This window comes from Pinus tabuliformis, chromosome X (genome assembly GCF_031772625.1).
Source record: "Pinus tabuliformis cultivar Carrire ecotype Pingquan chromosome X, CPIR1, whole genome shotgun sequence".
In the NCBI taxonomy this organism is placed as follows: Eukaryota; Viridiplantae; Streptophyta; class Pinopsida; order Pinales; family Pinaceae; genus Pinus; species Pinus tabuliformis.
This window is the reverse complement of record NC_142308.1, coordinates 60,146,152-60,160,911: the sequence shown is the minus strand read 5'-3', so window position 1 is coordinate 60,160,911 and position 14,760 is coordinate 60,146,152. Positions and strand designations below refer to the sequence as shown.

The window sequence follows — 14,760 nt, the reverse complement described above, 5'->3', positions numbered from 1 at the left end:
CATATCATCCCATGTAGCAATAGATTCCCCCCCTAAACCCATAAACCATCTCAAAGTTGTGCCCTTTAAAGTAGCGGGGAATATCTTCAATTTATAAGCATCAGAAATATAATCATACCCCCAACAAACAACGTTGAATTCAAAAAGGAATATGTCTGGATCCTTGGAAGTAAGACCATGGAAATTAGGTAGTGTTTTCAAAAGAATAGGCTTCATAGGTGCATCACCTCTGATATCTCCAATTGGAAATTCAATCGAAGAAGTTGCAGGAGCCATGAATATCTGTCAATACCCACTTGGAATTTCAATAGGTTCTGGCTCTGACTATTCTATAACAGATGATGGAAGTTGTTTAATAGCACTCTCTTGATCAAATGGTGCCAATAATTCCCTCAAATATTCTTCCTCTGAACTTGAAATATGCAGTTCCTCAGATCCTTTGCTTTCTACTTCTTCTTCCTCGAATTTCACTTATGTTATTGGCGGAGGTTCTGGTTGTGAAACTGATTGTCCTCCTGATATTGTATGAGATATTACCCTAGCAATAGCTCGTGACGATGCTCCAGACTCAACCCTTGAGATGATCTCTTGGATGTAAGTTTTTCTTCCTAAATCAACCCTTTTTCTTTTCAGGGGTCTCCCTCTGCCCCTTTTATTGGTGTCTCTTTTCATACAATCAGGGAATAAAATGGAAACATTCAAAAAAATTAAAATATCAAGACCTGGAGAAAAATAAGAACTTCCCTCCCTAGGACAAGAGAGTGGCCCCTAAAGAAAAGAAGAGAAAGAAAATAAACAAATCTCAAAAATCAAGCTCAGGACCTAAAACAGGGCGAAAAATAAAACTTCCTTCCCAGGACGAGAGGAAAATACTTTATGAAAGTAGAACAAAGCAATCTAAAGCTCCAGACTTAGAGCAATGTGATAAAAACTCTAAGACGAGAGAATAATCCTAAAATACCAACAAGAAAAACAAGAAACTAAAAAGCCAAATGGTCTAATACTCAGGACCTGGAGCAAGGTGTAAGCTTCCTTCCCCAGGACGAGAGATCAATCCTATGGTCAATATTGGTTGTACTTTTGTGCCTTTGATAGCCTCCCCAGCAACGGCACAAAAATGTTGGTGTTGAAGTATGAATCATGAAATTCACCCAATCCACATTTAATTGTCAAACCGGGGTTCTACTAGTTATTTCAAGGCTATTGTGCATTGTATGTGCAGGCCACAGTTTCCCTACCCAACATTGAACATTAATTATAAATTCATCAATGTGTAACAACAATAAGAGTAATAACAAGTAATAATTGTAACATCAATAAGAGTAACAACAATTAGGACTCACAGCAACACACTGGTAAAAATTCACAACAGTAATAAACTCACGGAAATAAACCTAACACACATCTAATCCAGCAGCCCCTGGTCAAGAGAGTGGGCCGAACTCCATGATTAGGGTTGTGTCAAGATCAACGAATCATGATATGCTCATAAGATCGAATTGTCATTAATTAAAGAAATATTACAAGTATGCTATTACAAACTCAGAGTTAGAGTATTTCTCTTGTAGCCTTAATGACTCTTAACAACAATAGCTTTCATAACCCACAACTCTATACATTTTGTCAATAATACAGCTCCTAGAATTACGACATTATCTGCCTTTAATTACATGGTGGTTTTCATAATGAAATAGAATGTAAGAGATAGCAGTGTGTCAATCGAGAGATTGATTCACCCTTGCAGCCAATGTTCAAGGATAACATTGCCTGCTTTGAAGGTATTATCGAGTGAATCATGGTCTTGGTCATTCTCCCTTCAAAAATGCAGAAATAACTGAGTTAGCAAGCATCTTAGGTAATAATCCCCTACGACTATGCTTCATTGACCAATAATCCATAAATACATGACAAGAGGTATACCTGTGCGTTTTAAGATATCGATTAACCACTATTGGCTTGAAATGGGTAAAAAGAACAGGGTAAAAGGGTGAGTAAAAGTATGAAATCTAGCCACCAATAGTTGGTACAACATTTACCTTGTGAACAACCCATTACTCTTCACCTAAGAATCGAAGTAGGTGAAAATTATATATATATTTTTAAAACGCAGAATTCCGTCGAATATTCGACGGCACAAGCTAGCCATTAAATATTTGACTCCTATTGATCGATGTACTCGTCAGATAATCGACACCACAACCGATAGATAAACATGTCAGTCGTTTGACACTCCCGTCAGACAGAACTCTCATCCGTCAAATATTCGATGTGTCATCGTCGACATGCATGCCCCAAACCGATGGAGCGACACGTATGATATTAAAAACTCTCGTCGATCTAATTCAACTTGACGTTGGCTATCTGACCCGTATACGTCAAACAGGTTGCTCAAGACTGTACGAAGGGAGCACTGGCGTGATAACACTCCTGTCGCACAATTTACCTATACCGTTGATCTAGACTTATGCTGAAATGCAACGAAATATAGATATACACATAAACACATAGGTGCAACAAAAATAAAACTTCATTTCATTAATATTAAAGCACTGAAATATGCTTACATGCAGAAATGGAAATAAACTAGCTCGGGCGATGGTAGTTTATCTCTGAGAAGAGATGTGGTGGCTATATGCCTCTGAACTGTGTTACAATGAGGCTCGAAGGCCTATTTATTATTGAGAAACAATGGAAAACCATCAACATAAAAAAAACTAACCCTAGGAGATGAAGCGCCAACTATGGGCCCCGTTGGGGTAAATTGGTACATCAACTTCCCGAGGTCGTAACTTTGGCACGCGATCTCTATTTGATGCACACGATACCTTGTTAGAAATATTTATCCGAGGACTATAAATTTCAACTGTATATGTCAGCAAAAAAGTTATGTTTTCCCATTTTCCAAAAAAACGTCGTTTAGGGCCTCAAAACACTCCAAAAGTTCAGGACCTGAAAGAATGCCAAAAATAGTAAATTGTGCTACGATTAAGGAAACTGAAAACCCAAAAGAAACAATGGTGGGGGTCCAAGTGGAATAGGATAGTGGCCACCAATATCATCCTAGATCAGTCCACCCCCCTTAGGAAGTAATGGTCCCCATTGTGTTGAATGCCTCCATGAGATGGGGAAACTTTTGTTGAACCTACTCCCTGGTAAACCACTTGCCCTGATGAAGGAGTTGGCGTACCTTAACAACCCGATATAGTTGGACCCTCTGTTGGCGAGTGTTCTTGATCTGTGTTTCCATGATCTCATCAGTTGTGGCATATTCCATGCAGTTTGGGTTTAACTCTGTTGGTGTGAGTTGTTTTGCAATGTTAGTTGTGTCTAGAAATGGTGAAAAGTATGGCCAAAGGTGGTCCACATTAAATATTAGGTGCAATCCAAGGAACAATGGAATGTTTAACTCAAAAGCATTGTCCCCTAAAACCTTGGTGATCATGTATGGCTCATATCGGGGTGGGCAAAGATTGTGGTGGGGCCCAGTGAGGCATTCCTTCTATAGGTGTAGCCAAACTTTGTCCCCCACCTAGAACTTGTGTGGCACTTGATGTTGATCACATCACTGCTTGTACTTAGCATCAACTTTGTCCAATATATCATGGACCTGCTAGCAGATGTGTTGAATGAGCTTAATGAAGTTGTTAGCCATGTTGGCTTTAGATTGGGCATGAGTTGAATCTGCCTAAGTAGCTGCAAATAGTATGGCCACATCAGTGGGACATAGTGGTTAGAATCCCAATCCCACCTTAAAGGGGTTGTGATCAGTTGAGCTATGGAGAGCTTTGTTGTAGTTGTGATGGACATAAGGGAAGATTTCATCCCATGTGTGTGAATGCTTTGAGTTGTACATGCGTAGAATGTGTACAATCATCATGTTGATGACCTTTGTTTGGCCATCAATTTGGGGGTGGAAAGTTGTGGACTTAGTGAGCTTAGTATCCAACATCGACCAGAAACTTAACCAAAATGTACTTAGAAACTTGTTGTCCCAATCTAAGATAATGGACTGTGGGATCTCACAGTGTACCCACACTCGTTCAAAGAAGATCTTAGCAATGGATTCTGTTGTGATACTCTTCTCAGATGCCGCCATAATGGACATCTTAGAGAATCTGTCGACAAACACGAAAATGCAGTCGTTGCCATGCTTAGTAGAAGGAAGATCTGAAATGTAATCCATGGAGATGGATTCCCAAGGTTGACTAGGAGTAGACAGAGGAGTATATAGGCCTTTCTTCTTGATGGTCAATTTGGCAATGGCACATGCAGTGTAGGATCTCATGTACTTCCCAACATTCCGTCAAAAGTTCAACCAATAAAAATACTTTTGCAGCGATGCCACTGTTTTCTCTACCCTGAAATGTCCAATGACTCGACTGTAGTGCACCTCCCAAATCAGCTTGGAAAGTTTGCCTGAAGGAACAAAAAGGTGTCCCATGTGGCATAACAGTGCATCCTGGAGGTGAAAATTTGGAACTTTCTTTCCTTCCAGGAGTGTCTGGTATGTGCTGCCAAATCATGTATCGCTCTTGTAAAGATGTGGCTACCCCGCAGTTTAGTGCCCACAAGAGTCGAGTGCATTGGTAAGTGCAATGACCGGTGGTCGGCTGAGGCAGTGTGCAAGATTTTTGGTGCTGCCATTCTTGTACTTAATGTTCAAATGGACCATTTCTAATGGCGATCATTATGAAAATTCCCCTGTGTCTGTATGAACTTCAGGGGTCAGTGGTCTATGTGGATGACCATTTCCTTCCCTAGAATGTAATTCTTCCATTGTCAGCAGGCCTGCACAGTGGAATACATCTCTTTGTCATAGGTGGGATACTTTCAGATTGTGTCTGAAAGTGTCTCACTATGATATGTCACTGGATGCCCCAGCTGAATAAGAACTACACCAATAACATAGTCGAAGGCATCTATCTGGTAATGTGATCACTGGTGCGAAGAAGAGGTGATGCTTCAACTCGGCAAACGTCTTCTATTGGGATTCAAACCAAAAGAACTTTTCTTTTGCTCCTCCCTGCATGACTTGACTCAAAGGCCAAGTGATATGAGAGAACCCCAACACAAACCTGTAGTAGAAGTTGGAAAGACCCAGAAAGTTGCGAAGCTCTGTTAGAGTGGTTTAGGCTAGCCAATCCCAAATGACTTGGCCGGGTCCACGTGCACACCCTGATCATCAATGATGTACCCTAGATATTGAACCTTGGTCATACCAAAAGTGCATTTCTCCAAATTGGCACATAAATTGTGTTTTTGCAGAGTTTGGAGGACCTGTCGAATATGTTGGATGTGCTCTTCCCAACTCCACCTGAAGATCAGAATGTCATCCAAATACACCACCACGAATGAGTTGGTGAAAGGTCACGACATGTCATCCATTGGCCTCATGAAGTTTGCGGGCAAATTCATCAACCCAAAAGGTGCGACAAGCCATTCGAAAAGGCCCTTCTTAGATTTGAAAGCAGTCTTCCACACATCAGAGGGTTCGATCGGTACCTGGTGATAACCTGACTTCAAGTCAATCTTGCTGAAATACTTGGCCTCCTTGAGTTGGTCCAGAAGGTCATCAATCTACGGGATTGGATACCTATTCCAAACAGTGATCTTGTTCAACTCCCGACAGTCAATACAGAGTCTCCAAGTCCCGTCCTTCTATACCAACATGATCGAGCTCCTACAGGGTGATGAACTTGGCCTGAAGTTCCCTTTCTGCAATAGCTCCTGAATCTAACTCATGATTTCATCATTCTCCATAATAGAGTGTCGATACATCGGCCCATTAAGTAGTGGCGCGCCCAAAGTCAGATCGATGGAGTGCTTGACCTGACAATGCAGAGTTACCCCTATGGGTGAGCTGAAGATGTCCCTGTACTCCTAGACAACCTTGTCCATCTTCTATTGTCATGCGAAGGAGCCCTATCTGGAGGCCACGACCACAATATTCTTCTTTCCCTGAGGGCGAATCATAAGGAAAACAAATTTCCCAATCTAGGAAATGATCTTACTGCATTTCTTCACAGTGATCAAATAAATCACAGTAGGTGGTGCTACCTCTAGTATCCTATACAACTTATTTCCCAAAGTAATCATAACAATGTGAGGTCTGGACTCATACACAACATGTCTCTTCCACAAGTATGGTTGGCCTAATAATACATCACAAACTTGAAGAGGAGAAACATCACACAGTACCTCATCTTTGAAGGGCTTGATGTTGTAGGGAAAGCGACACTATTTGATTGCGCAGAGATCTTGCCCTTAGTGAAGCCACCCAATGGTGCATAGCTGCGTGTGTGGTGTGATCGGTAGGCCCAAGCGATTCATGACCTCTACTAAAATGAGGTTCTTTTGGCTCCCGTTGTTGATAATGAATTGCAGTGAAGAACCCTTCACCCACATCTATGAGTGGAAGAGTCGCTCTCCCTCCTCTAGATCTTTAGGCTCATCTTTCTCGATCTTGGTGGTGGAAATGGTGGCACTAGGCTCTGCATTGATAATCTACTTCCCTTTGTCATTCCCCTTATCAGTTTCTGACTTAGATTCAGAACATGCATTTGATTCGGAACCCTTCAGCTCGGCCACCAATTGTTGCTTAGCTTGGTACTCACTTGTGTTGTAAGTGGGGCTCTTATGGAACTCACACCATTTTTGTGTGTCCTTCTTTATCTTCGTGATGTTGTTCTTTGCTTGTGGCTTCAGCAGGTTGTCCTAGGTCGCTCTGCCTTGACTTTGTCCTTTGTTCTGCAGTTTGGGGGCGTCTTTCCCTTGCTTCGGATTCGCAGATCCAAAGTCTCGCTTCTTTTGTTTAAATTTATGCTCGATCTTGACAGCGTATCGATAGGCGGTGCCAACCGAGGTGATGTCTAGGAACTCCATCTCGTCCTGAATGTACTTGTGTAGACAGCCGCAGTACTTGAGTACCAAATGCCACCCAAAATCCTTGATACCCAACTTCGTGCGAAGAGTATGGAAAATATTTGTGAACTCCAACACATCTTGGCCCTTTCCCTGCCGCAGCGTGGTCCACTTTATGTATTTATCTTCATAGCTCCTGACAGGGTAATATTGTTCCTTGACGGCGTCTCGAAAAGAATTACAATTGGTGCGGCTGAAAATAGTGAGGATTCCCTCTTGTCCTTTTGTTTACAGTAGGTTTCCCAACAGTGCTTGACATGTGGGGCGGCTTTGAGGAGTGCAAAAGTAATATTTTCTTGATTGGAAAAGTCATGAACTGTAAAATATCTTTCCAATAGATTTAACCATCTATCTACGACGTCTACATATATCTGACCTTCAAATATGGGAATGTCAAAGTTAACTTGTACCTTCAAAAGAGTGGCACCTCAAGAGTGGTTGTTGGATGAAGATGTGTCGCCTATGGGAGTCGTCGAAGGATCTGGGTAAAGTTATCCATCATCACATTCCTTTGTCGCTTGAGGGCTTCCTCAAGTAATATTTTGAAGGCATCTCCTACTCCCTCGTCTTTCTTTTCTTCTGCCATGGGAGGTTGTCAGGGTTTGCGAGACTGGTCTTGCAAAAGTTCAACCAGTTTGATCCCAACTCCTTATACCCTGACCTCGTTGGGGACATGAAAATAAAAAACAAAGAAAGCACACACCGCTTTGGTACCACTGATCCATACTTATACAAGAACACAACAAAATACAGATATACACATAAACACATAGGTGTAACAGAAATAAAACTTTATTTCATTAATATCAAAAAACTGAAATATGTTTACATACGGAAATGCAAATAAACTAGCTCGGACAATGGTAGCTTATCTCTGAGAAGAGATGTGGCGACTACATTCCTCTAAAATGTGTTAGAATGACACTCGAAGGCCTATTTATTATTTGAGAAACAATGGAAAACACTCAACATCGAAAAACCTAACCCTAGGAGATGAAGCACCAAAACTATGGGACCCATTCAGGTAAATTGGTACATCAACTTCCCAAGGTCGTAACTTTGGCATACGATCTTCGTTTGACACGCACGATACCTTGTTAGAAAAATCTATCCAATGAATATAACTTTCAACTGCAAATATCAATTAAAGGTCCACATTTGCCCGTTTTCCAAAAAAACGTCAGTTAAGGCCTCAAAACAACTCTAGAAGTTCAGGACTCGAAAAACTGCCAAAAATAGTAAATTTGTGCTACAATTAAGGAAACTGAAAAACTGAAAGAAACAATGGTGGGGTTCGAAGTGGAATAGGAAGGTGGCCACCAATATCCAGCTAGATCAACCACTGATTACCCAACGCCCAAACATCGGTTTTTCCCATCGAACAAAACTAACTGTGTCAAATATTTGACGACAAACTAATGTGAGACCTGTCGGATATTCGACGTTTGGTGTGTCGGGTATCCGACAATTTATAGCGTTACAAAAACGACTTCAAAACATTGGATTTTTAATGACCATTTCAGCGTGTTTTTGTGTCGGATAATCAAAATATGTACCGTCAAATATCTGACAGTTACTAAATTATTTACTATTTGACAAGATTCCAACGACAATTTGATGAGCACCAATGTGTTAGATAGCCAACGCCAATAAGTCGCATATCTGACTAATAGGCGTCGCATTTTGGCCCCATTTGTATTAGTGATAAAATCCCTGCATGTCAATGGAGGTCAAGAAAATTGTTGACAGGTTCATAAAACAAGAAGAAAATATCCCACCATTGGAAGAATTTGGGCGAAAAATTCAAGAACAAGATGGGCATCAAGTGGAAAATGATGGACAAGAAGAAGAAGAAAACTTGCCGCAACCATTACAAGAGATGCAAGTGGAAAACACACCACTACAATTGGTTTGTAGGTCTACTAGGCCTCATAAGCCCTCACAAAGGTATCCACCCTCAAATTATATTTTGCTAATTGATGAAGGTAAACCTCATTTTTTTCAAGAAGCTTGTGAAGTGGAAACTAGCAAAAAGTGGAAGAAAGCAATGGAGGAAGAAATGGACTCTTTGTTGGAAAATAAAACTTGGGAGTTAGTGAAGCTTCCGAAAGGAAGAAATTCTCTACAAAACAAATGGGTATACAGGATTAAACATGAGGGTGAGGAGAAGAAGGATTGATACAAAGAAAGACTAGTAGTGAAGGGATTTGCCCAAAAAGAAGGTATTAACTTTACATAAAATTTTCCACCTATTGTTAAAATGTCATCCATAAGAATTATCCTTTTCTTGCTGCCACTTTAGACTTTGAATGTAAACAATTAAATGTGAAGACAATTTTTCTTCATGGAGAATTGAAGGAGGAAATTTATATGGAACAATCGAAAGGATTCAAGGTAAAAGGTAAAGAGAACCTTGTTTGCAGGTTGAAGAAGAGCCTTTATGGGTTGAAACAGACACCTCGCCAATGGTACAAGAAATTTGATTCATTTATGTTGGAGCATGGCTTCAAAAGGCTAGAGGTTGATCATTGTGTCTACATCAAGAGGTATGACCAAGAAAAGTATATTATACTATTATTGTATGTGGATGATATGCTAATTGTTGGACATGATAAGAATATGATTAATAGGTTGAAGAAAGATTTAGGAAGTCAATTTGCAATGAAATATTTAGGTCCAACACAACAAATATTGGGCATGAGGATTATATGTGATAGAAATAACATAAAGTTGTGGTTGTCACAAGAAAAATATATTGAAAAGGTGTTAGATAGGTTCAATATGAAGGATGCCAAACCAGTTGGTACACCCCTAGCATCACACTTCAAACTTAATGCTAATTTGTGCCCTTATGACGACAAGGAGAAAATGAGTAAAATCCCTTATGCTTTAGCTATTAGTATTTTGATGTATGCCATGGTATGTGCTCATCCAGATATTACACATTCAATGGGAGTAGTGAGTAGGTTCCTTGCAAATCCAAACAACTAACATTGGAAAGCAGTAAAGTGGATTTTGAGACATCTCAGAGGTACTAGTAATTATTTTTTATGTTTGGGTAATAACAATGTTTCTTGAAGGTTACACAGAGGCAAACATGGCTAGAAACGTGGATACTAGAAAGTCCATCATTGAATTTATGTATTTTTGCAGGTGCAACAGTTTCTTGGATGTCTAGATTGCAAAAAGTAGTAGCCCACTCCACAAAAGGGGCATAATACATAGCTGCCACAAAAGGCTGCAAAGAGATGTTGTGGATGTAACAATTTTTAGGAGTGTTTGGAATAAAATAAGATAAATATTTGTTGCATTGTGATAGTCAGAGTGTTATTCATTCAGCAAATAACTCAACATATCATTCTAAGACAAAGCACATTGATGTTCGATATTATTGGATTTGTGAAGTGTTAAATGATGAGCTGCTACAATTGGAGAAAATACACGCTAAGGAAAATCCAACTTATGTGTTAATGAAAACTTTGTTGAGTGATCAAAAATTGTGTAGAGCGTTGGCTGGAGTAACCCAAAAGTGATAAAAAGGCACCTCGGGAAAAGGTTAGTAGCAAGAAAAGAAAACAATGTCAAGGTGGGAAAAGTAGATGGAAAATAAAACAATGTCGAAGACATTCGCTCAATAATTTAAATATTTACCCATGACATTTTAGGAAAGGAAAGGATAATGTGTAACCTTAAATAATTAGCACAAGCTAGTGGAGTCGTAATTGAGATATTGTCGCATGTAATAGTCGTAATTTAAAGATTTACCCCTGACATTTCAGAAAAGGATACTGTGTAAGCTTAAATAATTAGCACAAGCCAGTGGATCGTATATTGAAGTGTCATTCATCTCAATTTGTGTGCGGAGATGAGTTCAATCCATGTGCCGAGGAGTGTTTTTATATATTTATAAATATTTTTTTCACCTTTTCATCGTCATGCAATATTTTCTCCGCTTGCCTCGTAATTAAAATTGTTAAAATGTTTTTATTCGGAGAGTATTAAGAATGCAAACTACCGCATCGAATTGGTTCCCACCTTGCCGTGATTGCCGGAAGCTTCCATGTTGCTTAAAGTTTTCCAAAAAATTGATGGAATTTGCCCAAAATACCACACAACCCAAAAAAGGAAAGCACATTATCCCTTCATTAAAAAGATTGAGCATCCAACAACTCAAAAACAAGCCTGACAGGTTGAATATTATCTTAAAAAAATCATAGATATTGTTCAGCATTCAGGAAATTCTTGATCCTGTAAATAGATGGATCGATGCACAGGAATAGAACTGTTTTGCAGGTCTAAACATGTGCATAGACCAAATCTAAGCTTTACTACATTAGATGACATATAAACACCATACGAATGTCCAGAACAGAAAGGAGAAAAGAAATCTGACAGCCACTGGACAGGCCAGTGACGCTATGTGGCATTGCAGTTCTCTTTTTTGCTTCTGTATATCGAACCTTAGTATAAAATACCTTGGGTGCCCTTTTCATCATATACAAAACTTGCCCCATCTTTGTAGATTTGCAGAAACCCAACTTGAAACTCCATACTGGCCAGCCATTTTCAGATAGTCTTATATCTGGACCAGCTGGGGTAAGGTAATGAAAATCTTACTGAATATGATGACAATAGTACTGAATTTGGGCTAGTTATAATGATAGCTTCCGCTAGTATCATACTGAAAGCATGAGAATTGAATCTGAACTAGTTGCAGTAAACTTCCGCCGATAGACTTACCATATATATACACTAATAAGGACAATAGTAGTGGGATTCCACATTAGGACGATCCTATACCTGCTGAGCTTGCAGACTTCTTCCTTACTCAGTGACATCGCTGCTGGGAGAGCAAGCTCCGTTTTCTGGGTTCATCTTGTCAATTACTTGCAGAAGCGTCGCTTTCACAAGATTGGGATCCATAGTCCTGCCTTGCTTGTCCTGCAACGCATTCGTTCAGAGATACCGAGTTCAAGTCTCTTTAACATTCAAAGCAATGCAGATTATATGTAGATTTATGTTATTGTGCACAAAGAAACCAAAGTACTAATTTTATCACCTCTCCGCTCAATGCATCAAACATGAAGTAATCTTTGCAGGAGACGCGAGCTTGCAGCACATTGAGGCCCAGCACTTCCACAGCCTCCAGGATCGCAACGAGCAAGCCGGGCCACTTCTGGCAGGCCACATGGATCTGCAGACCCCTCGTCCTCTCTTCGTTCGCCACGGTCACCTGGTGCTCAACAATTTTATTTTCAGATCAAAGGTTCAAATCGCCAAAAATGAAACAGAGAAATTCAGTGGCCAATGCTCACCGTGGGCAGCGCGGGCACTGAATCGATATCCAAGTCTTCTCGGCCAGCGTTTTCCCCTGGTTGGACCTCTAGCTCTGCGACGAGATCTCTGTTCAATTCATTGACCCGCCGCTTCAGCTCTTCGATGTACTTTAGGGCATCCAAGATTATGCAATTTTTCCGGATCTGTGACACAAGATTGAATCCAAGATTGCTCTGCATTACAATAAGTTTAATATTTCGGATTTTAAGGAAATTTATAACAGGGTTAAAAAGATTATAAAGAAAGTTTCCCATTTTTGTCGATTTTATAAATAAAGTTAAAACGATTAGGTCATTTTGATCTGAGACATAAGATTAAATTCATAATCATAAGATAAGAACCGATGATTATCATAGCAATCCAGTTTAATTTGTCGAATTTACAAAAAAAAAATGATCAATAAATAAAATCTTTAATCATGAATTCAATATCTACAAATCACACAATCAAGAAGATGAATTTATTCAAGAAATCTAAAACATGGTGAAATTTTTCGAACCTACTGTAAAATTGAAACCCTGTGACAATCTTCAGAGCTGCGCTAATTCATACATACCGCACAGGAGTTTGTAAGGGAGCGTAAGAGGGACAGATTTTCATCCAGCAGCCTCTTCCTACTTCCTCTGTGCAGGCTACCGACTTCTTGCGAAACAAGGCCGTAGGTCCGTTTCCTGGACCGCCATGCTTGGGTTTCATGGCCCCTGAAACTTACAATCTCTTCCCCGCCATCAGAGGAAGAAGAAGAGCTATCGAATTCATCTGGCACTAACGGCGCCATAGCAAAACAAGATCAAAGATGGAAAGCAATGCTCTGTGCTACAAAACCCTGAATCTAACGAGTTACAGCATGAGGTCTAGAGATCGAATCGAACCAAAGGCATTTCAAGATGACAGATGCAGAGCAAGTTATGTGCTACAAAAACGTGAATCTCACGAGTTACACCACGAGGTCTAGAGTTCGAATTCCACCAAAGGCAAAGGGGTGGACGTTTCTTTCGAGGTCTGGCCGACGAAAATAAAGAAGCTGGGGCAGTTGGAGCTGCACTTATATCATAATTTTTGGGCTGCAGGGTTTGACGAGTCAAGAAACGATGGGGAATCGAACGAGGAAGCGAAGCGCACCAGCGCATGTGTGGAGCCCCTGCGACGGACCGGCCTTTTCATTTAATTTTTCTAATCTCTGTTACCGTCAGTGCACTGCATGATGATTCTGAAAGCTATCGAATCTCGCTCCGCGCGCGTATCCTCCACGTGAAATCTCACACATTTAAATTTTATCTAACAGAGTTACAGGCCCCCCGGTGCAAAAGTTGGTATGGGATTTTTTGACCTAAACAGGAAAGATGGGGGCAATCCAGGAAAGTTGGCACGGCCCTGACGTAGCCTGCCCAGTTCACCCACTTTTACCATTCATGGGTGGAATTTGTAATCACAGAGGTAAACAATCAGAGATTCAATTACTTATCACGCAAGTCACAAGGGAATAGTTTATTCATTTTCATTAAACGTTATACCATCATAATTGCATTGAGACAAAGCAAATGTACTTTACAGCTTGGTAGAAGTAATCTTGTCACATCTTTCGTTTATCGTGGGTATAATTGCTAAAACTATGCGTTTTCAAATAAATGTCTGTAACATCAACTTTATATGGAATGTTTTATTTTGTGAATCACGAGTCGATTTAACTTTAAATTAAATCATGATCAGACATAATTACACTCCTAATATATCAAAATTGAATTTATGTTAAAATTATTAAAATTTAAATTTATTACCAAATGATGTTAGGGTATACATTAAAGTATGGAGAACTTAAAATTGTATTAATAAAATATTTAAAATAAATAAGTAATTTTAAATATAGATTTATTAAGTAAGTTTATTTTGAGTAAAATAATTGTTATTTTCTTTATTTATGTTTAATTTTTTGTGACTAACATGATAGTGAGCTTTTAAACAAAAATAATATTATTTATAAGTTTTTAATAAAAATAACTTTGTAATAACTACCGGCTTAATATGAATATTGTTATATTGCTCTTCATTCTCATTCTTTCCTTTAAAAAAAATAATTTTTAAATATTGTTATATTGCTCTTCATTCTCATTCTTTCCTTTAAAAAAAATAATTTTTATTAAAAAAAAAATTTAATATATATTTTTTTAAATATAAATATATATATTTTTTATTTTTTTAGATATAATTTACTAAAATATTTTAAAAAAGATTTTAATAAGGTATTTTTTAATTATTATATTGATTTGTAATTTAAATCAAAATAAAATGTTTTAACATTGTATATTTTTTATTTTTTAGATATAATTTACTAAAATATTTTAAAAATGATTTTAATAAGGTATTTTTTAATTATTATATTGATTTGTAATTTAAATCAAAATAAAATGTTTTAACATTGTATTAATGGAAGAAGAATATTGAAATTGTTTGGAAAATATTGAAAATGTTTAAAGTATTTATGAGCAATTTTTTTTTAATTCT

The 14,760-nt window shown here is 38.7% G+C and overlaps 1 protein-coding gene across 1 annotated transcript; it reads right to left on the bottom strand.

The window, feature by feature from the left end:
• Positions 1-11,091: 11,091 nt before the first annotated feature.
• Positions 11,092-13,518, bottom strand: LOC149138323 (transcription factor bHLH61-like). Its single transcript, XM_089448691.1, has 4 exons — positions 12,815-13,518; positions 12,237-12,401; positions 11,981-12,154; positions 11,092-11,862 (listed from the first exon to the last, which is right to left on the bottom strand). The coding sequence occupies exons 1-4, from the start codon at positions 13,034-13,036 to the stop codon at positions 11,746-11,748; spliced, it is 678 nt and encodes a 225-aa protein (XP_089304817.1). The 5' UTR covers positions 13,037-13,518; the 3' UTR covers positions 11,092-11,745.
• Positions 13,519-14,760: the final 1,242 nt, after the last annotated feature.